Source organism: Gallinula chloropus (assembly GCF_964237585.1).
Source record: "Gallinula chloropus genome assembly, chromosome: 21".
Lineage (NCBI taxonomy): Eukaryota > Metazoa > Chordata > Aves > Gruiformes > Rallidae > Gallinula > Gallinula chloropus.
The window spans coordinates 5,472,516-5,497,314 of NC_140106.1; the positions used below are offsets into that span (position 1 = coordinate 5,472,516).

The 24,799-nt window shown below is 60.8% G+C and overlaps 1 protein-coding gene across 2 annotated transcripts; it reads left to right on the forward strand.

The window, feature by feature from the left end:
- Positions 1–426: 426 nt before the first annotated feature.
- Positions 427–22,180, forward strand: FGFR1 (fibroblast growth factor receptor 1). Of its 2 annotated transcripts, none has more exons than XM_084273918.1 (17): positions 427–544; positions 9,391–9,654; positions 10,485–10,568; positions 10,994–11,169; positions 12,632–12,755; positions 13,546–13,736; positions 14,361–14,511; positions 17,047–17,243; positions 17,800–17,957; positions 18,073–18,194; positions 18,315–18,425; positions 18,567–18,757; positions 18,897–19,019; positions 19,209–19,279; positions 19,739–19,876; positions 20,334–20,439; positions 20,557–22,180. In XM_084273918.1, exons 1-17 carry the CDS (start codon positions 454–456, stop codon positions 20,731–20,733), a joined length of 2,475 nt encoding a protein of 824 aa, XP_084130044.1. In that variant the 5' UTR covers positions 427–453; the 3' UTR covers positions 20,734–22,180. The 2 variants fall into 2 exon arrangements, with proteins under 2 accessions (XP_084130044.1, XP_084130045.1); XM_084273919.1 differs by lacking the exon at positions 14,361–14,511 and adding an exon at positions 15,394–15,538.
- Positions 22,181–24,799: the final 2,619 nt, after the last annotated feature.

The following is a 24,799-nucleotide window of genomic DNA, read 5'->3' on the forward strand; positions in this document are numbered from 1 at the left end:
TCCCCAGCTGGGTCCCAGCACTGCGTGGGGTGTTTGGGGCCAGAGATGTTGTAGGAACAAGGGAGAGAGGCTGGGGGGCATCAGAGCTTTTATGGAGGAAAATATAACCCTGCCAGTCAGCACCAGGTCACTTGAGGCTGTGGAGGGGTCTGCAGGGACCTGTCGATGTGGATCCAGGATCCAGCTACCCAGGCTGGATGCTCAAGGAGCATCACGTGCCACAGTGAGCACATCCCACCCGTGGAGCCGTGCGGTGCACAAAGGGGGCTGGGTGGTGGGGATGTGGGGGTTGCATCTCACCTTGCCCTGACTCTGCTTTCCTCATTCGCAGCTTGGAGGGGCTGACAACCCAGCGGAGACCCCCCTGCCCCGCGCCCTCCCGGGGCCAGCCCGGGGTCTCCATGGAGTGGGAGTTGTGGAGCCCAGTCGCCGAGCAGTAGCCGCAGCAGTGGGATGTTTACCTGGAGGTGCCTCATCCTTTGGGCTGTGCTGGTCACAGCCGCGCTCTCCGCTGCCAGGCCGGCTCCCACCCTGCCCGACCAAGGTAAGACCCCCACCAATCACCCTGGCTGTGCCGGGGAGCACCGGCTCCTTCGTCCTTCGCGATAAGATAAGCTGGCGTCCCTTGCACAAGGGTGGCACGAGGGTGGCACGAGGGTGGCACGAGGTCTGGCCATGGGGCTGCAGCGGGGACACAGGCACGTCCCCTGGCACGGGCTCAGTGCCACGCAGTCACCCCCAGATGCCTCAGAGCTGTCCCCCTTGGTGGGGACGTGGCACAGGATGTCCTGAGTACAAGAAGCGCGTGTGTGGTTCCGGCATCACCCATGAAGGTTTTAAACTGGGGAGGGAAATGATGGCAAAACCTAACGTTGTTGGTTTGGGGATGGGTACAAAGCCCCAGGGGCTGTGTCTTTGTCTATGGGGGTGGGGGTCACTGTATGTTGTGGCACCTCCCTGTGATGACCTGTGATGTCTGTGAAGCTGCCTGCCAGCGCTGCGTGATGCTGGGGTGATCCTGGGCTCAGCGGGTGGCACGAGGATTTGGGTGCAGGGGATGGGTGCAGGCTTTGCTGGCTGGGGGTGTGTGGGATGAACGCACCCCACGGACACCCCCAGGGATGGGGAATGCCCACAGGGCTGGGTCAAAGCCAGGGCTGGGTCAAAGCCGGGGCTGGGTCCAGTGGTTCCTACAGCCCTGATCTCCACGAGGCATCACCAGGATGGGGAGAGCTCAGGACATCCCTCTCACTTTTCACTGCTTGTCCCTAAATGTCTTGCAAGGGCTGGTGGCTGGGGGGTTGCTCTGCCACAGCCCTCCAAAGCTCTGGAGTGTGGTGGTATCCAGGGGTGGGGTGGTACCCAGGGATGCAATGGATGGGCTGAGTGGGGCCTGGAGACAGCCAGCCCCAACAAAAAGCCCTGCTCTAGCATTTCAAAGCCCCGTCCTTCCCCTTGGTGAGGTGGAGAATAAACAGAGCAGGCACTGCCGCACGGGACTCCTGCCTGCCTGCCTTTTGGTTTTAATTACCCAAGAATGTCTGGTCTGTGGGATACTGCTTCACTTTCCAGGCTTGCTCTCCCTTCCCTCTTCCCTCCCACCAAAACCCCAAGAAGCTGGTTGCTGGTGCCACCAGTGTGGGCACGGTGCTGCTGTGCCCGGTAGCCTGGTGAGCTTTCCCCGTGCCCGTGGACCCGTTGCAGCTCAGGAACTGGGGTGGGAGCTGGCAATGGTGAGGAGTGTGATGGAGCTGGGGTCCCCACGCTGGCTGTGGTGGGGAATGGCTGGGGGGATCCCGGTTGGGAGCATGCTGTGATGCTGTGGCTGGAGGGCTGGGGTTGGTGCCTCTGAGCTGAGGAGTCGCTACCCAGGTTGTGGATACATCCCATAAGCTGTGTACAATCCCTGGTGTCCTCTGCCCAGGCAGAGGAGCATCTTGCCCAGGGAGCATCCCTGGGATGTTTCTGCTGGCACACTCACTCCCTGCTTCCGTAAATAAGGCAGCTGAGGGCAGTAAACATGTTTTTCTCAGGAGACTGCTCTTCCTGGAAGAGGTTTCCTGGTGATGTTTGGGGTAAGGATGATGGCTCTGGTGCCACAGGGAGAGCTGGCCCCAGCGGTCGCAGTGGGAATGATGTGTGGGTGTTCATATCCTCTGGTTAATCTGAGCAGAGATGGGTTTTGGGGTGCGTGAGGGGCTCTGCAGCCCCCCCCCCCCCATACCCTGGAGTGTCTGGGGAGTGGTGATGGAGGAGGAGCGATGGAGAGGAGGGAGCTGGTTCCTCGCCAGCCTCATGCCAGGGCTAACAATAACCCCTGGAAACGGTTCCCGACACGGTTCTCACCAGGACGGCCCAATTAGTGCCACAGCAGGAGCCTGGCTGGGGCAGAGCCCGGCCCTGGGGACGGCTGCTGGGAACAAGACGTTCCCGGAAGGACGTGTGGGATGGGAAGAGCTGGTGCTGAGCCAGGATCCCCGGCCAGGACCCCACCAGCACCTTGCAGGTCAACTACCAGGGCAGGCTGCAGACCCCACCCCAGGGAAGATGTTGGGATCCCATAGGGGCTACAGACCCCACCCTGGGGAATATGTTGGGATCCCATAGGGGCTGCTGACTCTGCCCCCCTAGGGACACTTTTGAGATCCCATGGGGGCTTCAGACCCTGCCCCCAGGGAAAGATGCTGGGATCCCATGGAGGCTGCAGACTCCATCCAGGGAAAATTTTGGGATCCCACGGGGGCTGCAGACTCTGTCCCCAGGGAAGATGTTGGGATCCCACGGGGGATATGCAGGGAAGCTTGGCTTCCCCGCTGTAGGGCATCGTATCCCCTGGGACCAGGCTCACCATGGCTGCCCCCTCAGGAGCATCGCCCGTGCCGGGGAGCGGCGGCCGCACCCGGGTCCCCTCCGCAGCGGAGGCAGCAGCTTTCCCCTACTTTGTTCTGGCTGTTTATGGGGTTTCAGTTTACTCCCGGTTCTGAGGCAGCTAAGCTCCCTTCTCAGAGAGCCAGTAATCCCCCGCGCCCGGCCGGTGGCCCCTGCCTTGCTGCAGAGGAGGTTTCCAATGGCCGGCCCGCCTCTCCTCGTGGCTTTGGAGGGGAGCTGGGGCGGGGGGGGGAGGAACTCTGCCTTTGTCAGGAGATGGCTCCTGTTACTCCAAAAATCTGCAGCAAATAAAACATTAATGGGCACTTACTGCTCTTTATAGTTACCTAAATTTGGAGGTGGTTAAAAAAAACCCAACCCACCCCAAACCCCTGAGTTAAGGGAGGGGGACCGTGGGGGGGGGGGGGGGAGAGAAGCCAAGAAATTTCCATGAGCAACCTCCATCACCCTCCCTCACAAAGCTGCTCTTTGTCTTCAGGTTAAATAGAAACCTGCAGAAAATTGCTGAGGGGCTCTCCCTGTCTGCTATTGTCCTCGCTGCTGTTCAGGCATCTCCACCAGCTCATCCCTGCTTGGGGGGGGGTGTGTGAGTGTGTGAGTGTGTGTGTGTGTGTGTGTGTGTGTGTGTGTGTGTATAGCTTGTTTTGGGGCACCTTGAGCCCCTACGGCCACCCCAGTGCTGGGGAGAAGGGGGGGAATTGGCAGGACTCTGGGGCTGCAGCCCCTTCCCTGTGTGGCTGAGCCCCCGTTGGGATGGTGGGCTGCCCTGCCCCATTTGCTGGTGCTCCTGTCTTCCCAGTTGGTTGTGTGCTTAACTTCCCCCCGGGGAAGGGGCTGGTTTCCAGGGTTTTGTTGTGCCTTGTTCATTGGGGGGTGGGGGTCTTGCTCCGGACCCTCCTAGAGTCCAGGGCTGGAAGCGTGCTCAGCCTGGGAGCTCTGGGGACCTCTGAGTGTGGGGCTCTGCTCCTCCTCCGCAGCCAAGATCTTTGGGGCTCTTTGGCACATCTGTACCCCCCTCAGCATCCCCAGCGAATGCTCAGCAAGGGGCTTTGGCTTATCCCCACTGCTCCCTGGCTGGGCTGCTGACCTCTGGCTTTGTGTCTCCCCATTTCCCTGCTGTCCAACCCCCCCAACACCTTGTTTTTGCAGCTCAGTCTCCCCACCCTTTGCCCCAGGGGATGGGGTTTGGAGTAGCCAACTCCTGGCTGGAGCCCTCGGAGGTGCCCTGCCAAGCCCTGAAGCTGTTGATGGCACCAGCCCAGGATCCTTACTGGAGCTTGGGGGAGGTGGTGGTGGGGGGGAGGGGGGGAAGCCAGCAGCGCACCCCCCCCCCCCTCCCCCCCCCCCCTTCCAAGACTCTCCTGTCCCCCAGACTCGATTGCTGTCCCCAGCTCCCCCCCCCCCCCGGGCATCACCCCGGGGGCTTTCCCCTCCCCGCCTGCCCCCCAGGCTTTGTTCCCCGCCTCCCGCCTTTCCACTTGGATGCTGCCACTCAGCCCTTAATTGAGGAGGGGAAAAAAGAAATATGAGTCTTTGGGAAAGGCAGGAGAGCTCTACTCTGCCAGAGCCGGGGCTGCAGAGCTGCGTCACAGCGAGCTGAAGCATGGAGGGAGGTGTGAGGGCGTGTCCCTGTATCCCTTGGGGGGCTGGCGAGCCCCCACGTGCACCCATCCGGGGCTGTGTAGGAGAGGTGTGGGGAGAGGAATGGGAGCTCTGCCTGCACCAGCAGTGAGACAGGGCCTGGGCAGAGACAAAACCACAGGCACAAGCGTGGGTTGGGGTGTTTGCTATGAGCCCTCCGCCCCATCCCAGGATGGGCAGGATCCCCGTGGCAGGGGGAGCTGATGGGTGAGTGTCTGCTCGCCCCCGTCCCCGCTGCCCCCAAGGGTCCCTCTCTGCTGCAGAGCAGTGAGTGTGGTCGGGGGTGTCCCTGCATGATGGGAGGGGGGTGGTAAGGGGTGGATTTATTCCCCCAGATTGTTAATTAAGTGCTGCTTCATTTGCTGCGCAGGGTCTGGAGCAGCACACCCATCCCCAGGGGCCGAGAGTTGGGGGAGCAGCCCGGAGCGGCGGCAGCACCCTGCTTCCCCGAGCTGGCTCGATCAGGAAGGCCCAGTGATGCCCAGAGCCCCCGCCCCCCGCGGAAGGAGCCAGTGGCCCTTTGAGACTCCCCCAGCCCCAAAAAGAACCACGGGTGCCTTGTGCTCCCGATGCTTCCCTTCTAGCATCTCCCAGCTGCATCCCTTGCCCGGGGAAGGGCAGCAGCCGGGATGCAGGGCTGCTGCTGGGGAGCATCCCCCCCGCCCCCCATCCCTGCTCCCTCCCCCGCCCCTCCGCGGGGGCGCGGCAGGGAAAGGAGCTTTTTAAATAAGAAAGAAGCCAATCCCCGCGTCCCGGTAAGCGCTTCCTGTTGGGATTAGCGGGGCTGCCAGGCATGTGTGTGCTTTTTCTTCAGGAAATACCTTCGGAAAGCCCCGCTGGGGTCTCCAGGGCAACCGGCCGCCGCGGACCCGCGCCCCCCGCCCGCATTGTCCCCCGCGCCGCTTTGTTGGCCGCTTTATTGCCGGGGGCTGCAGCCGCTGTGTGCGTGCCCTGGGGGGGACTGGAGGGGGGGGAAAGGGGGTGCCGGGGCTTCGCCGAGGGTCGTGGAGGGTTGATGTGTGTTGCTACTGCCTCGGGGTTCTGTCCCCAACTAGGGACCGATCCCGATGGGGGCCCCGGTGACAGTTAGGGGCACTTGGTGACACTCTCCATCTGCCTTGGCCCCGCTCTTGGTTCCGTTCCGACGCTGGAATGAAGTGATAATTAACCCCCTGCTCCGGTGTGGGTCTGCTTGTTGGGTTCGGTTGGAAGCAGAGGAGCGATGAGCTGGGGCTGGAGCTGCCCTTCACCCGGGCATCAGGGCTCCCCATGGGCTGTTAGCAGGGCACCCTGCAAGAATCCATACTGGAGAGCTGGTCCTACCTCCCCAGTTCGAAGAGTTTTAAGTTTAAAAAGGGCCCAGTTGAGGTTAGATCAGCAGCCCTGCAGCATCCCACCACTGCAGCCTGGCACTGCTGGGGAGAGGAATCCCACCCACCTTGGGGATGGATCACCCAGTGCCCACCAACCTTTGTGAGATGCTGGGGAGCATCCAGAGCCTGGCAGTGCAAAGGAGGGCAGGCAAAGGCCCCGGGGAGGAGAGCCAAGTGTTTGTCTGGCTGATTAAACTTTGGCTAACGGGCCTGCTCAGGGGGGTCCCCTCACACCCTGATGGGAGCAGCCGGCCGGTCTTGCGGCTCTGCGGAGGGGCTGCACCTGGTGCCTTGGTTTAGGTTACAGACAAGCAGGACCTTTGAAAGAGACATTTCAGGCTGATGGAGTCCAGTGATCAAACGGGCTGGCCCTCATTATCATACGTGGGGGGCACGCCAGTAAGGAGGGCTCGTGCTGATGGCTGCTCCCAGGAGGTGAGGGGCAGCCCTGGGCTGTGATGCTCTGGGTGTGCTGCTGTGATCCCAGGTTTTAGGGAGGCTGTGTTTCCAAGGGGACTTCTGTGCTTCGTTGGGTGTTGTGTGAGCTGGGCTGTCCCGGTGCCAGTGGAGCCATCCTGGTGCCAGCAGAGCCATCCTGGTACGAATGGAGCCATCGCAGCACCCATGGCACTGTCTGCCTGCCAGGGCTGCCCCACAGCATCACCATCCAAGCCCCACATGCTTGTCCCAGCCCCGCTCTGGCCCGGAGGGTGAGCTAACCTGGACATACTCGTTAACCAGTGAAGTGGTTTCCTGGCCGTTCCCACCATGCCATGTTTTCCACCTTATCCCCAGTGCCAGAGATGTGCTTTGGGTTACCAAAGGGCAGGGTCCTGCCTTGCCCTCTGCCTCCCCTCTCCTGTCCATCACCCTCAACGCCTCGGCTGTCATGCCATTAATGCAAAGCAGCCTCTGGCTCGGGGGCAGCTGGGGGAGGGGGCTGCTTGCCTTTGAAAAGCGATCTGGCCACACGCTGGCTGATCCCCCCCCTCCCTCCTCATCCCCCCCTCTCCATCCCAGAGGAGCGGTTTGATGGCCTCAAAGGAGTGGTGGCACTTGGAGGGGTGGCCCGGAACTGATCCTGGCCCAGCAAGGGTTCTGCAGCACCCACCATGCCTCGGCACCGCAGCCATGGGATGCCCAACTCTCTGGACAGGCGTTGGGGACATCAGGGGACGTGTGTGTGTGTGTCTGTGTGTGTCTGTGTGTGGGTAGTGAAGGGTCCTTGGCAGCTCCAGCCACGTTCCTCAGGTTACTGAGATAAGGAGCTGGTGGTGGTGGGGAGGGGCAGACCTGTGCGCAGGGGGGGGGTGGAGGGAGTGAGATAAGTGCAGATAAGAGCTCCATGTTTGGGGTTGGGTTTTCCTGGCTGTTTATCGCTTGTTGACCTTGCTCTGTTTGAGAAGGGAACGGGGAGGGATGGGAAGATGGTGTGTTACCAAGTCCCGTGGTGCTCAGACGGACGGACACGGGACGTCCCTGCCGCGTTGCCTGAGACTGACTGCTTGCGACACAGGTCAGAGCTCCTGGAAGCGCCCATCCCTGAAAACCAGGGGGAAACAGGACTGCAAAAGCAAGACCCTTCCCCCTAGCCACCAGAGGGACCCCCACCCATCTTCACCTTCCCAGTTGAACCACTTTGTCACCCCTTACTGATGGATCCAGAGCTCTGGCGTTTGGTATTCTGAGGAAAGCGATGCTTCCCCGGCTAGAGGAGAAACCCTGGACCTGCTCCTGGGATGTTTTCCCTGAAAAGCAGCCCGAAAGTGAAGTGCAGCTCGTGATGCCCTAAAGGAGAATCTCAGCCGGGTTGAGCTTTCATTTTCAGCAGGTCCTGGGAGGAAGGAGCGATGCCACGGTGATGGCCGCAGCCCCCGCGCTGCTTTGCTGCCAGGCTGCGCTCCCTGCCTGCACTGGCACAGGGTGATGTGCAGCCAGGAAGGTTCAGAGACCACCCCATGCTGGCTTTCGAGCTGTTCAGGGGTGTGTGAGATGGAGGAGGGGGGTGGTTGTGCTTGTCTGGCTCAGTGGGTGCCAAGAAGTGAGGCTGATGAGGAGAGGTGAGGGTGATAAGGTGTGTTTGCTCTCTTGGATGCTGTGGGTGTTCGTTAGCTGCTGTTCTGCTAATTGCCATGCACCTCCAGCTCCCGAGGCCTTTGCTCTCACCCCCATGGCCAGAGCCTGGTGTGGATGGGCTGTGTACCTGCCAAGCACCGTGGTCCTTGGGGGAACAGCTCTTGAGCTGCCAAAATTTGAGTGTTTCCCCACTGTTTCTGCTGGGTTGGTGGTTTTCCAGCTCTGGACCCCTCTGATGCAGAGCAGCTGTGCTGTGGACACCTTCAGCCATGCTCCCCCCAGCCCTGACACCACCATCTCTTGCTGTCAGCTCGCTCCAAGCATGCCCACCACCGGTCCAGATGTGCAGGGAAAGCGTGGTGCTTCCTTACAGGATGCTGCCAAGAAGCTCTGGCCCTAAGAGCATCACCCACAGCAGCGCTGTGTGCCCCTCTGTGCCGGGTGTGCCTGGCGTGATGCTCACGCTGCATCCGCAGCATCGCAGGGAGTCCCCGGTGCCTGTGGAGCTGCAGCTCCCTGAATCCTCAGGCCACAAAAACCTGAAGAGATGGTTTGAAACCCAGTTGCCTTCACCAAGCCCGGGACAGGGAGAGCCAGTGGCTCATCTCCACAGAGCGCAGCACTGGAGGACGGAGTCGTGCCCGTGCTACTGGGGCCCTGGGGGGACCTCACACAGCAGCAGCGGGGTGGAGAGAAAGGATCTTTGTGCTGCTCACACAAATGTCGCACCGGGGAGCAGCTGCAGCACTCTCTGAGGATGGGAAGGCCGTGCCCGGCACCTGTTTTTGCCGGAGCTCCCCTGGGCTGACCTTTGCCAGTGATGCCGCTCTCGCAGCCCCTCGCTCTCCTGCCTGCTGTCCTGCGCAGCCCCCCTGCCCCTGCTCCTCCATCCCCCCTCCGTGTCCTTGGCCTTCCTGCCCCAAAGTGCTCTAACTGGGGCAAGGGTCCTGGTGGCATGGGGACCCTGGCCTGCTTCGTTGGCTTGGTGGTGGGGATCCTGGTGTCAGAGCCCAGCAGGGATGTGGGATGCTCCTGGGGATGCCTCAAGTTGCCTGTTTCTCCCCCATTTTGAAGCCCCTGCTTTGGCACGCTCCCTCTGGGATGAGCAGTGCTGACACCGAGGGGTGTGTGGGAGGGGGTTTGACCCCCGCCCCTGCTGCCGAGAGGGTCCTGCCTGGGGGGTGAAGCGCTTGGTGCTGCTTGGGGTGCTCACAGCCTTTGCTCCGCAGCCACTGGCTCCTCTCCCCTGGGGTCCTCGGTGCCGCAGCAGGAGCATCCCAGCAGCGCATGTTGCCTCATTAACACGCCATGGTGGCAGCAGCAGCAGCAGCATGGTTTCCTTTGGTTTCTATTTCTTTTCTCTTCCCCCCCTTTTCCTTTTCCCCTTTCTTCTCTCTCCTAACTCCTCCAGTTCTGCCCAAAGCAAAAATCGAAGTGGAGTCCTACTCTGCCCACCCCGGCGACCTCCTCCAGCTGCGCTGCCGGCTGAGGGATGACGTCCAGAGCATCAACTGGGTGCGTGACGGCATCCAACTGGCTGAGAACAACCGGACCCGTATTACTGGGGAGGAGGTAGAGGTCAGGGATGCGGTGCCTGAGGATTCGGGGCTCTATGCCTGCATGACCAACAGCCCCTCGGGAAGCGAGACCACCTACTTCTCCGTGAACGTCTCAGGTTTGTAGAGGGAGCAGAGAGAAGGGGCAGCCAGCCCCCCTGGGGCTGGGCTGTGGAGCCAGGAGCAGGCTGCCCTGCACACGCCTTTGCATGCTCACTGGCAACGTGCACCGGGTGCCGAGCGCGGACCCATCCGGCTGCGCGGTGAGTTCAGGGCAGTTTTGGGGGTGCCCAGAGGAGTTACCAGCATGGTGCAGCAAATTCCCACGGGAGAAGCGGCTGGAGGTTGTTGGCTGTTTGTCTGCATGGGGTTTGGGGTGGGGGGAGTGGGTTGTGGGGCTTGCCCCTAGGTTTGGGCACACACGGAGCGTGAGCCAAGGTCTGTGTTGGTGTTGATGGAGCGTGAGGCTGGTGAATAGCAATGGCTCAGGGTTGGGGGGGTGTCTGTGGAGACTTGGGGGTGGTTCTGTGCTGGGTTTTGGCTGCTGCTCCAGGGGTTGGTGGCACTGGGGTGAGGAGCTGTGATGGGGCACGGCTCTGAAAGCACCTCCAGGCACACATTACTGCACAATCTCCTTGGGCTGTGAGCACTGGGACAAGACAGGAGGCACTGTCAGCCCCAGCCGTGCCAGTGTTCGCTGGGATCCCTGCACCTCCCTGCGCGGGATCGCTGGGATTCCTGCACCTCCCTGCCCGGGATCACTGGGATCTCTGCACCCCCCTGCCTGGGATCACCATGATTCCCGCACCTTCCTGCCCAGGATCGCCGGGATCCCTGCATCCCCCTGCCTGGCAAATCCCACACCACCAGCCTGTGATGCTCTGGTCCCCTCTCGGGAAGGGAAGGGTCCGTGTGTGGATGTTCAGCTGGGCCTTCTCTTTTCTTACAGATGCGCTCCCTTCCGCAGAGGATGATGATGATGAAGACGATTCCTCCTCGGAGGAGAAGGAGGCAGATAACACCAAGCCCAACCGTATGTGTGGGATGGGTTTGCTGCCCTGGCCTTTCTTTGGGGATGGTGATGGGAAGCTGAGTGTCACCCTGGGCGTCTGGCAGTGGCAGAGGTTGGGTGGGGGGAGCAGGTTGGGGTTCTAGGAGTAAGGGGAGGTGCTGGCACAGCTATGTTGGGGTACCTGCTGCTGCAGCCATCATGCTGAGCATGCACCTCCCAAAGCAGAGGCTCCTTTGTGCATGGGGCATTGCCTCTCTTCCCCGAGCTGGATAACAGCCCCCGTGCCCAGGAGCTCCCTTCCCTGCCAGAGCCACACTTAGCCACCTGCACCACTTCAGCTTCCTTGGGCATCCTCAGGGTTAAATCTCTTAAATGCTGGGAGGCTCTGGTTTGGCTGGGTACCCACTGCTGACGCACACCCCCCTTCACCCACCTCTGCTCCCCAGAGGCCATCGCTCCCTATTGGACCTATCCTGAGAAGATGGAGAAGAAGCTCCACGCTGTCCCTGCTGCCAAAACGGTGAAATTCAAGTGTCCCTCGAGTGGGACCCCCAACCCCACCCTGCGCTGGCTGAAGAACGGCAAGGAGTTCAAACCTGACCACCGCATCGGGGGCTACAAGGTACCGGGGCTGGTTCGGGGGGATTCCGGGGCGGTGGAGGGCAGCACCCTGCGGGTGCGACAGGGAGGCAGCCCCTGGCCCTGCCTGAACTGCTGTTGTAGGCAGCTGCTCAGCCCCAGAGCCACTCAAGGGCCCGGTGGGCTTGTTCTGGGGCAGCGTGGGGAGGGGGAGGATTGGGAAGGGGCTCTGCAGCTTAAGAGGCACCAAGCCCCCTGTCCACACAGCCCGCAGCGGGGGCAGATGGGCCCCTCTGACATTCCTGTTGGAAAATCACCCTACGGCAGTGACCTGCTTCTGGGTCATGTTTGCACCAGCTCGACCTCTGGGGGAGGGGGTGGGTGAAGCCAGCCTGCCTTCGCCGGCTGCGCTAATCCCCCCCGACGAGGAGAGGGGTTCTCGGCATCCCCGGCAGGCATGGGGGGCTCTGGAGGGGGGTAGGCAGCTGGACAGCTTGAGAGAACCCCTCCCTCACCCATCAATGGTCAACAGGGGCTGTGCCAGCAGCCCAGGAGTCCTGGTTTGGTGGGGAGAATGCTCTGGCCTGTGTGGGGGCTATGTTTGCCCCCCCCCCCCCCTCATCGCTGTCCCCTTTTTACATCTCTCCGGAGTGGGGTAGCAGCCTGCCCGGGGCTCACGGGCCTTGGTGGGTGTCCCCACCCCAGGGTGGGACCCCTGTGCCAGCCTGGATGGGTGCTGTGGGGCTGTGGTTTTGGGTGCTCCCTCTGGATCTGGCCATGGCCCTGCGAGTGCAGCTGGGTGCCAGCGATGCAGAGCAGGAATGTGGCCACATCACAGCTCCACAGAGCAACATCCTGGGGAGGGACATGGAGTCATGGGCAGGGAGGAGAGGGGCTGCTGGCAGTGTCACGGCTCCCTGGCCGATGACAGCGGTGGCCTGGATAGCTAATGGGGGTGAAATGCAGAAATAGCCAGCATGCATCCCAGTTCACTGGCACCCGTCCAGGGGAAAGGTGCCCTGTCAGCAGCTCATCCATCCATGTCCTGGGTGTAAGACACACAGACTGCACCCTGCCTGCTGACCGACACGATGCCCCCTCACCAAAGGGTCCAAACCTCGGGGCCAACCAGGGGGGAAAGCGGCTCTTCCCGGGGCCGCAGTGGCAGGGGGAACAATGCTGGTCTGTTCCCTCCACGCGCTGGGGCTGCCAGAGAGGGGGTGTCCCTGCACGCGGGCCGGGGGAGCCCATCGTGCTCAGCTCACAACATCTGCTTCTCGGCGCAGTTGGCTGCGTGGCGAGAGGCTGTCCTGGGACAGCTGGGAGCAATTACAGTCCCGCTGCAGGAAAAGGGGAAAGGTGACCTCAAAGGGAGATTTATGTCCTGCCTGGATGGTGGGGGCTGGGGGGGCGAGGTTTGCTGAGCCAGCTCTGGTGTGAGCAGGAGTGAGGGCTGGGTGTTTCGCACGTAACGGGCTCTGTCCTCATCCCCACCCTGCCCCTAGGTCCGTTACGCAACCTGGAGCATCATCATGGACTCGGTGGTGCCATCTGATAAGGGCAACTACACCTGCATCGTGGAGAACAAATACGGGAGCATCAACCACACCTACCAGCTGGATGTAGTGGGTGAGGAGCTGGGAGAGCTTACCCCATCCCCCGACACCCTTACCTGAGCAGAAAGAGGTGTTGCACCCCTCAAAGATCCCAGAATCACAGAATTGTAGGGGTTGGAAGGGACCTGGAGAGATCATCAGGTCCAGGCCCCAAAGATGGGGATGGGGGAGCGCTCACGGGGTCAGGGCACCCTCACCATCCCCACAGCACAGTGGGTCCCCGAGCAGAAGGTTCCCCCTCAACCCAATCCTGGGGATTTTTAATTGTGGTGGAAATAATTTCATAGAGCAGACAGAAACTTCTTTTTCTAATCGCCTTATTAGCCATAATTCCCAGCTGGGAAGGCTGGTCTGAGCAGTTCCACATGTGGAGCTGCTCTAAATGCCAGTAAATGAACCATTAAAAATGTGATTTAATTTGATTACACTGAGCAAACTGAAGGGAACAGTCAGTGAGGTGAACAAAGGGGTTTGTTAATGCTGACTCACCACAGTGGCAGCCCCTTTGTTAATGGCCGGGGCCCTCGTTAGGTTTGTTTGACCTCTGACCACCACCTCCTCCCCCCCCCCCCCAAAATAGGTACCGTCATCCCCATCCCCACACTGGGGTTTCACCTGTCCCCATCCCCAAGCTGCAGAGGGATGGGATGAGGAGGTGTTGTGGTTCTGCTGGGTGCATCGGTGCCCACCCCATCTGGAGAGTTCTCATGTTAGGATGAGGGGGAGCAGGGGGGCTGCAGGGTGTGGGGCAGGTGCTTCCTGTGTACCCTGAGCCCCGTTGCGAGGTGCCCTGTGTCCTGCAGAGCGGTCCCCGCACCGGCCCATCCTTCAGGCAGGGCTGCCTGCCAACAAGACAGTGGCCCTGGGCAGCAACGTGGAGTTCGTCTGCAAGGTCTACAGCGACCCCCAGCCCCACATCCAGTGGCTGAAGCACATTGAGGTGAACGGCAGCAAGATCGGCCCCGACAACCTGCCCTACGTCCAGATCCTGAAGGTAAAGCCACGTGCTGGGATGCCCCAGCCTGCATCCCTGCGAGCTCAGCCCTCCCTGCGAGCTCAGCCCTCCCTGCGAGCTCTCCCATCCCTGCGAGCATTCCCATCCTGTGGGGTGGAAGTGGGGCATGGTGGCCACATTGTTTGGTGGGCGAGAGGAGCCCCCCTGGGGCTGGGGACCAGCTGAGTGGCCTTGAGGCAGCTGGAGCCTGGAGCTGTCACCAACCTGTGCCAGGCTGTCTCAGGTGGCACAGGGTGAGGAGGTGGGCAGGGAGTGTGGCACACACTGTGGGGCTGGGTGGGCTAGCCTGGGAGGCAAGCAGGGTGCTTAGAGGTGGGGGGGGGCTGAACCCCCCAATCCATTCCAGCCAGTGCTTCTCACCCCGCACACCAGCAGACCCCAGGGGTGCGCAGCCATGCCCCCGACACCCACGGCTGTCCCTAGCCAGGTGATGGGGTGGCAAGGGTGTGAGGGGAGCAGGATTACAGCCCCAACCCTCCCACCCAGCAGCAGGTACCGTGGTGAAGGGGAGGGAAGAAGCATCCCCAACACCAGTGCCGATGCTCCAGGGCGCTGCCGTTCCCGACCCCATCGATGTGACTCCATGTTGTTGGTCTGTTCCAGCACTCGGGGATTAATAGCTCTGATGCGGAGGTGCTGACCCTGTATAATGTGACAGAGGAGGAGAGCGGGGAGTATGTTTGTAAGGTCTCCAATTATATTGGTGAGGCCAGCCAGTCTGCGTGGCTCACTGTCACCAGACCCCTGGCAAAAGGTAATGGGAAGGACGCCTGGTGGGGTCTTTCCTCACACCATCCATCCCCGGCGGTGGGAAACAAACTCTGGGCTCTCTTGTTTCTGCTGTGTTTCTGGTGCCATGACCATGGAAAAATACTCAGCAGGGCTGGCTCGGTGTTGTGCTCTCTGTCTGTGTGTCCCCCGCTGTGTGTGTCTGTTTTTCCTGTGTGCTTTCCCACTCCATCATGCAGACACTGGGACTGTCTGGGTGCCTGGTCAGGCACTACCAAAACTGGGTCCCTACGTGCTGGGACAGCCCTTGGGGCCAGCCCAGGCTTGCTGTGTGCATGTGGCTGGGACGTGGTGCCGCATCCCCTGTCTGTGATGCCCTCCCGTCTCCATCCCCCTATATCCATCCTCCTGTGTCCATCCCCCTGTATCTGTTCCCCCCATCTCCATCCCCTCACGTCCATCCCCCAGTCTCCATCCCTCTATATCCATCCTCTCATGTCCATCCCCTCGTGTCCATCCCCCCATCTCCATCCCCCTGTATCCATTCCCCCCATCTCCATGCCCCCATCTCCATCCCCTCGTGTCTCCGCCCTCCTGTCCCCCCCGTACCCCACACGCCAGCTGGCCGGCCCTGCCCGAGGGTGATTTCTCCATGCAGCCCACGCCAGCATGCTCGGATGGGCAGCACACTCAGTGTGGTGAAGGGTTTTACCCAGCGTCTCCTTAGGTCCGTCTGGATGAGTGGTCATCCTGAGGGTGTCTCTCTAGCAGGTCTGCAGTGGTCTCTGTCTGCTCCCCGGGGGTCTGGCAAATGAGACTGGGCTCTCCCTCCTCTCTGGCAGCCTTCCCAGAGGATCTCATGTGGTTTGCTTCTCCGTTTTCTTTTTGCTTCCATTTCTCCTTCCAGACGGCTGGCGTTAACACCACAGACAAGGAGATGGAGGTCCTTCACTTAAGGAATGTCTCATTTGAGGATGCTGGGGAGTATACATGTTTGGCGGGTAATTCTATTGGGATCTCCCATCACTCTGCATGGTTGACAGTTCTCGAAGGTATATACTCTATACTCCTCCTCCTCACCCTTTCCTCCCTCCTTTCCAATCTGTATGCATCACGGGCTGGGAGAGAGCGTTCCCCAGCCCCTGCCCAGCCAACACTGGGTTCCTGCGTAGTGGGAGAGCTGCAGGGTCATCCTCTGCAGACGGAGCACTCCTTGAGCCCCTGAATTGGGGTGTGCCCCCCCTTCTGCTCTCTCCCTGGCCCAGGTGATGCATACCCTGGGGGATTTAACATGGGGCTGCTCTGCTGGAGCAGGACTGTGCCGTGCTCCAGGGCAAAGCCAGCGCTGCCTGCTCAGCTGGAGCACAGAGCAGCCAGAGGGGCAGCTAGGTTTGGTGTGAGGGTGGAGGGGGGGTGCTGGCAGTGCTGCCCACCTGCCTGATGGGGTGCTGGCTTTGCCCTGCAGCATGGGAGCCATGCTGTGCTCCTCCTGGGGGTGCTTATCCCCCCTCCCCTCATTGATGCTGCTCCTCAGGCATCAATGCTGCACGTTCCCACGCCTGATAACAGCAGCTGGGGAAGTTTTTGGGGTGCTGTGTGGTTGGTGCCTCCCAGCCAAAAACTTTCCCTGTTATCAGGCCCCACTTTGTCAGCCAGGTGTGAGGCTGGGCAGAAATCTTCCACTCCCTCTTGCACCTCTCTCTGAGACTCTATTCTTTTTTTTTTTTGGGGGGGTGGGGGGTCAGGTTTGGGGTGCTGTCAGCAGCAGCTCCCACCCTGCTGGATTCACCATGGTTTGTGGCCACACTGGACCCCTGTCACATGGCTGCAGCTGCTCTGAGCTGTTCATGGCACTGACACCCCGCTCTGCCACCAGTGCCCACCGAAGTGGGGTCTGACCCATGGCAAGAATGGGATACCCCTCCCCACCAACCCGATGCGGGGGGTCCCATGGCAGATCGCTGCTGCTGGGGATGCTTCTGGCTGCTCTGCCCTAAGGCTCTGCCCAGTGGTTACCAGTTAACTCCTGGACTCCCCCAGCTCCGAGGTGCTGCGGGATGGCTCCCTCCATCCCAACCACATTCTGGGGAACCTCAGATCCTGGGGGACTTGCAGCTCCGAGTGCAGGAGCTGGGAAGGGGACCGATCCCTGGGGTCCCACGATGCCCCATCTCTGCAGGTGGTGCAGCTGAGCATCCCCTGTGCAGCCCCAGCTGAGGGATGCAGGCGCTGACCCCCCACTTCCCAACTTCCAGGGGCCCAGGGCCCCATCCCACCTGTGGATGTGGTAGAGGCATTGCCCAGCTGCACGAGCAAGGAGCACGGAGGGGGGGGGGGGGGGAGGGGCGGGGGGCACATGTGCCTCGCCAGCCAGGGTGGGTGGGTGGGCAGCACCCCCCCCAGAGCCATGCTATGCACTGCACCGAAGCCTCCAGTGATGCCAAGCATGTCCCCAAGCCTGTCCCCACGGAGCCTGGGGAGGAAGCAGGGAAGGGGTGGGGGTTTCCTCCCACCCCAGGGTGGACTCGCAGGCGCTAACGCCCTGTTCACACCGACCCAGCTATTGAAGACACCCCGGCCATGATGACGTCCCCCCTCTACCTGGAGATCATCATTTACTGCACGGGGGCCTTCCTCATCTCCTGCATGGTGGTGACTGTCATCATCTACAAGATGAAGAGCACCACCAAGAAGACAGACTTCAACAGCCAGCTGGCCGTGCACAAGCTGGCCAAGAGCATCCCCCTGCGCAGACAGGTAACAGAAAGTAGAGAGGGGGTTTGTTTGCACCTACTTCCCCCCCTCCCCCCCCAAGGAGACCCACACTTCCCGGGGAGGCGGGGGGAGGTTTTGGATGAGGATGGATGCGGGGGGGGGAACACACCACAAACCTGGGACCATCTTGCACGTGCCACCCTCTCCCAGCCATCCATGGTGCAAGGTGGGGGCTGTTCATGGTGGCACAGTGAATGGGGAGGGGGTTGTGCAGCCCCCTCCTCGTCCCCAGGGCTCAGCGAGGGTGATGGGGGGGGAGGGGGGGGCAGTCAGAAGTTCCACGTTGAAGTAGAAGAGCATTTATTACACCGAGGAGACGTGAGGACTCCCAGGCTGTGTGGTTCATGGTATCAGCGTGCTGGGGTGTAATTAAAAGTTGATTCATCTGGGTCTAAGGTAGAAGCAGCACCCGTGGGGTCCGGCAGAGGGGGCTGGATGGGGGGGCTGTGGGCAGGGTTGGGGTCTGAAGGGTGTCGGTCAGCATCCCCACTGGGGCAGCCGTCCGTGGTACCCGGCGCTGCGTGAAGGTAACCCACAGGTCTGGCTGCAGGTGTCGGCCGACTCCAGCTCCTCCATGAACTCGGGCGTGATGCTGGTGCGGCCCTCGCGCCTCTCCTCCAGCGGCACCCCCATGCTGGCCGGCGTCTCCGAGTACGAGCTCCCCGAGGACCCGCGGTGGGAGCTGCCCCGGGACAGGTGAGGTCCCAGCTCAGGGGTTTTGGGAGGCTGGTGGCATCAGCAATGCTCTCCTTGGCTGGCAAGCGAGGTGGTGCCGGCCCCCACCCCACTTCGGTGTCTGTCCTCCTGCCAGGCTGATCCTGGGCAAGCCCCTGGGTGAAGGATGCTTCGGGCAGGTGGTGCTGGCAGAAGCCATCGGCCTTGACAAGGACAAGCCAAACCGCGTGACCAAGGTGGCGGTGAAGATGCTCAAGTGTAAGTGGGGGCAGGAATGGGGGGGTTCCCGGCACGATGTCACGGTCCTGGCAACACAGGGGAGGGGGGAATCCAGCCTGGCCCTGCTCCCACCAACCGCTGCCTTCTCCATCGCTGTAGCCGACGCCACGGAGAAGGACTTGTCCGACCTCATCTCTGAGATGGAGATGATGAAGATGATCGGCAAGCACAAGAACATCATCAACTTGCTGGGAGCCTGCACGCAGGACGGTGAGGATGTGCAAGCAGGGTGTGGGGGGGTATCCCCTCTGCCAACCCCTCCAGCTGCTGGGAGGGGGTCTGACCCTGCACCCACAGGGACAAGAGCCCCCCCACCCCATGGTCCCCCCATTCATTGCTCTGTCTGTGCAGGACCACTCTATGTGATTGTGGAGTATGCAAGCAAGGGCAACCTGCGGGAGTACCTGCAAGCCCGGCGGCCCCCTGGCATGGAGTACTGCTACAACCCCACCCGCGTCCCCGAGGAGCAGCTCTCCTTCAAGGACCTGGTCTCCTGTGCCTACCAGGTGGCCCGGGGCATGGAGTACTTGGCCTCCAAGAAGGTGAGGAGCTCCAGGGGGGGCTGCGGTGGGATGGTTTGGCTCAGGGAAGGATGGGGGGAGGTGGGTGCACCCTTCCCTCCCAGCCTGTTTCATTGTGGGGAACCATCCGGGGCCATCTGACGTCCTGGTGCCGGGGCAGTGCATCCACAGGGACCTGGCAGCCAGGAACGTCCTGGTGACCGAGGACAACGTGATGAAGATCGCTGACTTCGGCCTGGCCCGTGACATCCACCACATTGATTACTACAAGAAGACAACAAATGTGAGTTGGGGGACAAAGGAGGGGGCCTTGCTGGGGTGGGCGAAGGCACCAGCGCTCTCCATGCCTGGGGATGCCCCAACGCACGCTGGCGGTGGTGTGGGTGTGTTGGGCTGTGCATCCCCCTCCCCTCCCGAATCTCCCCCCGTTCCTGGCAACACAGAGGTGATGTGGGGCTGTCCTGTGTCCCAGGGTCGCTTGCCAGTGAAGTGGATGGCTCCAGAGGCTCTGTTCGACCGAATATACACTCACCAGAGCGACGTGTGAGTAGCAGCTGCAGGATGTCGGCTCCCTGCCCGGCTTCACAAGCGATGGGGAAACCCAGGGGGGAGGATGGGGAGCCAAAACTCCCAGCACAGGGTGGGGGGAACCTCACTGGGTGCTTTGCTGGGAGCTGGGGGGACACGGTCCTTCTTGGCTGCCCCCTCTCTCTGCCCATGTCACCGCATCTTGCTGAGGTTAGGTCCCACTCCTAATTCACCATTAATTTAATGAACTTGAATTAATTTAATTTACTCCAGTGCCAGTGGATGGAAATATTCTGAATCCAAGTTGTATTTGGTGCTGGGGCTCGTTTGTCTTGCAGAGCCAATCAAAAGCTGGTTTAGTGCTTGTCCCTCCCAGCAAATGAACATCTGATGGTACCCAGAGCTACCAAGTAGGGTGTCAGCCCCCAGGGGAGCCGGGTACCCCAGCATCTGCCCTGTGTTTGCCCCGGGCAGGTGGTCTTTTGGCGTCCTGCTGTGGGAGATCTTCACGCTGGGCGGCTCTCCCTACCCCGGTGTGCCAGTCGAGGAGCTCTTCAAGCTGCTGAAGGAAGGTCACAGGATGGATAAACCCAGCAACTGCACCAATGAGCTGTGAGTGAGGGGAAGGAGGGGGGGGGGCACTGGCATCCCAACACCCCCCAGCCCAGCCAGGGACCGGCATCACTTCCCTTTCCCTGTGGGGTCGGCTCAGAGTTACTTCCATGGCAGTTCCCAGCCCTGCAAACACATGGGCTCTGTCTGTTCACAGTAATCCATGGATCCCTTGGTTATTTCTCAGCAGGAGCGAACCCCAGGATGATACTGGGACTAGCTCATCTCCACACATGACCCCCTCCCAAAACAGCCCCATGTCCTCTCCCACAGGAGGGATGGGAGTTCCCATCCTTCCACACAGGGGATCAGCCCCAAATCCCCAGAGCAGCGGCTTTGCTGGCCGTGGGTCCCAGCCTGAGTGGATCTCTGGGCATTCCTGTGCTCCCACGGGGGTCCCCAGCCATGTGTGTGTCCCCCGCCCACTCAGCCCTCCTCCCCTCTGCCCCTCCCCCAGGTACATGATGATGCGGGACTGCTGGCACGCCGTCCCCTCCCAGAGACCCACCTTCAAGCAGCTGGTGGAAGACTTGGACAGGATCGTGGCCATGACCTCCAACCAGGTAGGAGAGGCAGCCCCCACCCACCAACCTGCACCCACCCCGGCCCCACGGCTGGGCGCTCCCATAAGGGATACCCAGTCCCCACCTGAGCCCATCCTGGGGCTTCCTCCCTCTCAGGAATACCTGGACCTCTCCATGCCGTTGGATCAGTATTCTCCCGGCTTCCCGGATACCCGCAGCTCCACCTGCTCCTCAGGAGAGGACTCTGTTTTCTCCCACGACCCTCTCCCAGACGAGCCGTGCCTTCCCAAGTTCCCCCCTCAGCACACCAACGGCGGACTGAAGCGACACTGAGGGGTGCCAACGCCACGGGGACCCCCAAGCCGTGCCGGTTCCTGTGCCCACAGGGTGCCAGTGCCATGGGGACCACCAAGCCGTGCCCATGCTGGTGGGATGCTGCCAGATGCCACCCAGCCATGCTGAGCTCTTGCAGAAAGAAGGGTCCAGAGACACGACCATAGCGCGTCACCTAACCAGACCCCCCACCTCCCATGCCAGCTTCTCCCACTGCCATATAGCTGTGAGCTCTCTGCACCCCAAAGGTTTTATCCTGGTGGTTTGGGGGTGGTTTTTTTGGTGTTTCTTTTACTTTTTCAAAAAAAAACCCAACCCCCCCAGCCAACCCTCTTTGCCATCAAATCCATGCTGGAATGTTTTTCCACTTGGTTAAGCTGAAATCCTCTCCTGGGGGGGTGTGGGGGGTGCTGTCCCTTCCTGGGGTGACCCATCCTGGCAGGACATGGGAGAACTGGCTTCATCCCCGACTTGGAAAACTCACAAAGCTGAGGCCAGCGCTGGATTTTTGGGAACGTTGGGAGCACTGGGAACCTGGTGGCGAGGGATTCCTGCTGGCACACAGCGTTCATGGCTCAAGATGCTCCAGGGTTGGTCCACCCCATGGCTCAGCAGTGCCAGCACTGATGGGCTTTGCTGACCGAACCCCTTCCCTGGTACCTTGGAAGCAGGAGGCTCAGTGTGGGCATGAGGGGTGGCTGAATCCACCAGTGCTGACCACAAACATCCCATGTATATAGCTAAAAATATGTATAAATATGAATATATATTTACATGTCTTTTTAAAGGGGTTGTTGTTACCAGAGCTATACCGGTTGGGTAGTCAGGTTCTAGTGGCTGGTAGGTATCAGTTGCTATATATATATATATAAATATATATATATAAAAAAAAAAAAAAAGGAAGGGGGGGGAAAAGGAGAAAAAAAAAAGAAAAAAAAGCATATATTTTGCTACTTTGCTGGTTTTATTTTTTTAAATTATGTTCCCAACCTATTTTCAGTTTAGGGCCCCCCGATAAGAATTGCTGCTGCTGCTGCTTGGGGTTTCTATGGGGTTGTATTAAACAACAGTAATAATGTGGTGATGCCTTTTGGGAATACGTTGGCGTTATGTGCCTGGCCTTAGCCCCCCCCCGTCCCACCCCCCCATCCCATCCCCCCTCCCCGGGCACAGCCTGCCAAGTGCCTGCGGCACCATATTGGTGTCCAGGGTGCTGGGGTACCCTGCGTTTTAGGCAGTGCTGGGGAGTGGTCAGGATGATGCCCTGGGGAAGGGGGTTGCAGCTCCTTGTCCCAGTGCTTGGCTCCCTTGGGAGGGGGGCACCGTGCTGGGGTACCGTGTGGGGGTACCATGGTACCATGCTGGGCTCCCCACCAAGGCACAGGGACACCAGAGCGGTGCCATGTAGCACCAAGCCTTCCAGCCCAGCTCAGTGCCTGGTCCCAGTCCCCAGCCAGGGCGGGTGGGGGGGGACGGACGACGTGTGCCCTTGTGCAGCCCTGCTCCCTGGGCGATGCCCACCCAGTGCCTTACCGGCGCCCAGGGAGCATCCTCACACAGGGCACCGTCCTACTCGTCTCCACCAGCCCGTGCCCACCCATCTCCATCCCAGAGGCGGTCATGGCACCCAGCTGCCCAAGCTCTGCTCGGTGCCAGTTTGCTGTGCCAGGGAGGAGGGGGCATTTCCCTGGCTGGGGAAGGGGCTGCGGGCGCCTCCATCCCTCCCCGTCGCTGGCAGTGTGAGACTCCAGAGCCAGGATGCTGTTACTTGAAAAGTTTATTTTGCCTTTGTATGGAGAAATATTATTTGTTGTAAACTCTTCTGTAATGAATCTGGAATTCTTGTAATTATTAAAGACTTTAACCAAGGACTTCACCAGCTGTGGCTCCATCCCCCTGGGTGGGGTGATGGGGAAGGGGCTGTGAGGATCTTCAGTTGGTGCATCCTGGGGACATCCTGCACCCCACAGCCCCCCAGAGCTTCCTGATCATGCAGGGTCTGGCCATGGGTACTGGGGGGATGCTCACCTGGGTGGGGGGAGAGGCAGCCAGCCCCTTCAGTGGGCACTTAAATGGTTAAGGTAAAACAGCTGCAGCATCATCAGCCTCAGTGGCCCTTTTAAAAGCATCTGCTTGTTGCTGTTTCCCTCTGTAAATTAAATTGATCAGCTGCACTCTGCTCCACCTCACCCCCTCATCCCTTCCCTCCTCCAAATTAAGTAGAGCTTTTAATCAAGTGATTTATGTTGAATTCACAGTCCTGGATTAAACTCACAGCCCAGGCGGGGGGGGGGGGGGGGGGGGGAGCAGGGCTGGAGGTCTCCATAAATCACTGCTCTCCCTGGGACCCACTTGGCAAGGCAGCAGGGAAAGAGCTTGTGTTTACATCACCAGAAACTGCTGCTAGCACAATCTTCTGCTCATTTCCTGGGGTTACCACGAGAGTAATTAAACATGGTAATAGGCAGAGCAACTCCAGCAGCACCTATAGCTGGGTGCTCCCTTTGCACCCTCTGAGGACCCAGGATTTGGGGGCTTGGATGGACCCCCCTGCACTGAGCCCTGGGGATGCTGTGCTGCCTCTTGAGCCCTGGGCATCTGGGATGGTGCTGCCTGGACACTGGTCCTGGAGCTGGGAGACCTGGTTCACCTTTGCTCTTCCCATTATGGCATCCTCTGTGCGTGGAGAAGGAGATGGAGACACCCCAACACCCGAATCCTCACGGAGCAAGACCCCAAACCAAGGGCTGCAGGGAGCCTGGGGAACAGCGTGGCTCCTCAGGCGCTGCCAACACACAACCCTCCTCCTGCTGCTGGTGAATTTAGGAGGTGTGAGATGGGGACTCTCAGGAACCGATCCCAAAGCACCAGGGGATCCAGAGCTGCTGCCTACAGGAGCCGCCCTGAGCCGGGGCGGGGGGGGGTCGGGTGCTGGTTACCACGGAGCACTCAGCCTTTGGCTCTCTCAGCATCCTTTGTCTCTTCCACTCCTTGCCTTCCTCTTTCTCTCCTTTTAAAGCCCTCGGGCTGCGCAGGGCCCAGACAATCTCTTGGCCGGAGCCCAGGACCTGGCTGCTCTGCTCGGTGCTGAGCTGGGCTTTGTCCAGCTGCCAGCTGGGGTAGGAAACATTCCCTGCAATCCCACCTTGGTGCTGGGTCCCACAGCCCACAGCGGGTGCGTGGGGTAGGACAACCCCCCACACACACACCTTGCCCAGGGCCATCACCAGCCCCACACATCCTACCCAGCTGCGAGGGGGTGGGACCCAGGGGTCCAGCTCCAGTCCCCTACCCCCCTTCCTTGGGCCACCCACAGCTGAGCAAAGATGGAGCCAGATGTGCACAGCTGTGGTGGAGGCAACCTGCAAGGGGGCACGCAGACACAGACCCCCCCACCCCCCCAAGCCCCTCGCTGAACCCTGGAGCTATAGCAGCAAGGCCACACCAGTGGGCAGAGGGGGGTGCTGGTAACCCCCACCCCAGCATCACTTGGATCCACACAGCCCCCCTCGTAGGTGGGGAGGGGGAGATGGGAGGAAGCTCAGTGGGAACAGGGCCCTGGGGGGTGGGGGGGTGGGGGCTGGCAGCAGCCATCATCTGCCTGGGGTCGGGGCGGCGCTCCCCAAAACCCTGGGGATGTCAGAGCAGGTGCCCCCCCTCCCAGCACCCCAGCCACAGGGGTCTGTGCCCCTGCCCCAGCGTGGGCACCCAGCGCTGCAGTGGCTGCTGGTGTCCTGGCACCCGTCCTGGTCACATCACCCCCTCCAGGCCCTGCCGAGGTGGGAATTCGGAGGGGGGTGGTCTCAGTGGGGCTCATCACTGCCCTGCCAGCTCACACACCAGCCCCTCAAACGCCAGGGATCAGCTTTACTTCATCCAAACAGAACCTGGTTATGAGCTGGGGCAAACTTGGCTTGAGCTCAGAAGGGATCCTGCCCCCTCCACACCCACGGGCGCTGCCCAGCTCCACAGATAACCTCAGAGCTGGGCTCTAGGGCTGGGATGCTCCCAAATCCATACCAGGGCTGGGTGGCATCACCATGGCTGAGGTCCAGCTGCAAAGGGA

Excerpts from the sequence above, each read along its gene's own strand:
- FGFR1 (XM_084273918.1), top strand. The coding sequence starts at position 454 with ATGTTTACCTGGAGGTGCCTCATCCTTTGGGCTGTGCTGGTCACAGCC. Across the intron at positions 11,170-12,631 it reads ACCGCATCGGGGGCTACAAG|GTCCGTTACGCAACCTGGAG; the intron begins GTACCGGGGCTG and ends CCCTGCCCCTAG. Across the intron at positions 14,512-17,046 it reads CACCAGACCCCTGGCAAAAG|CTATTGAAGACACCCCGGCC; the intron begins GTAATGGGAAGG and ends ACACCGACCCAG.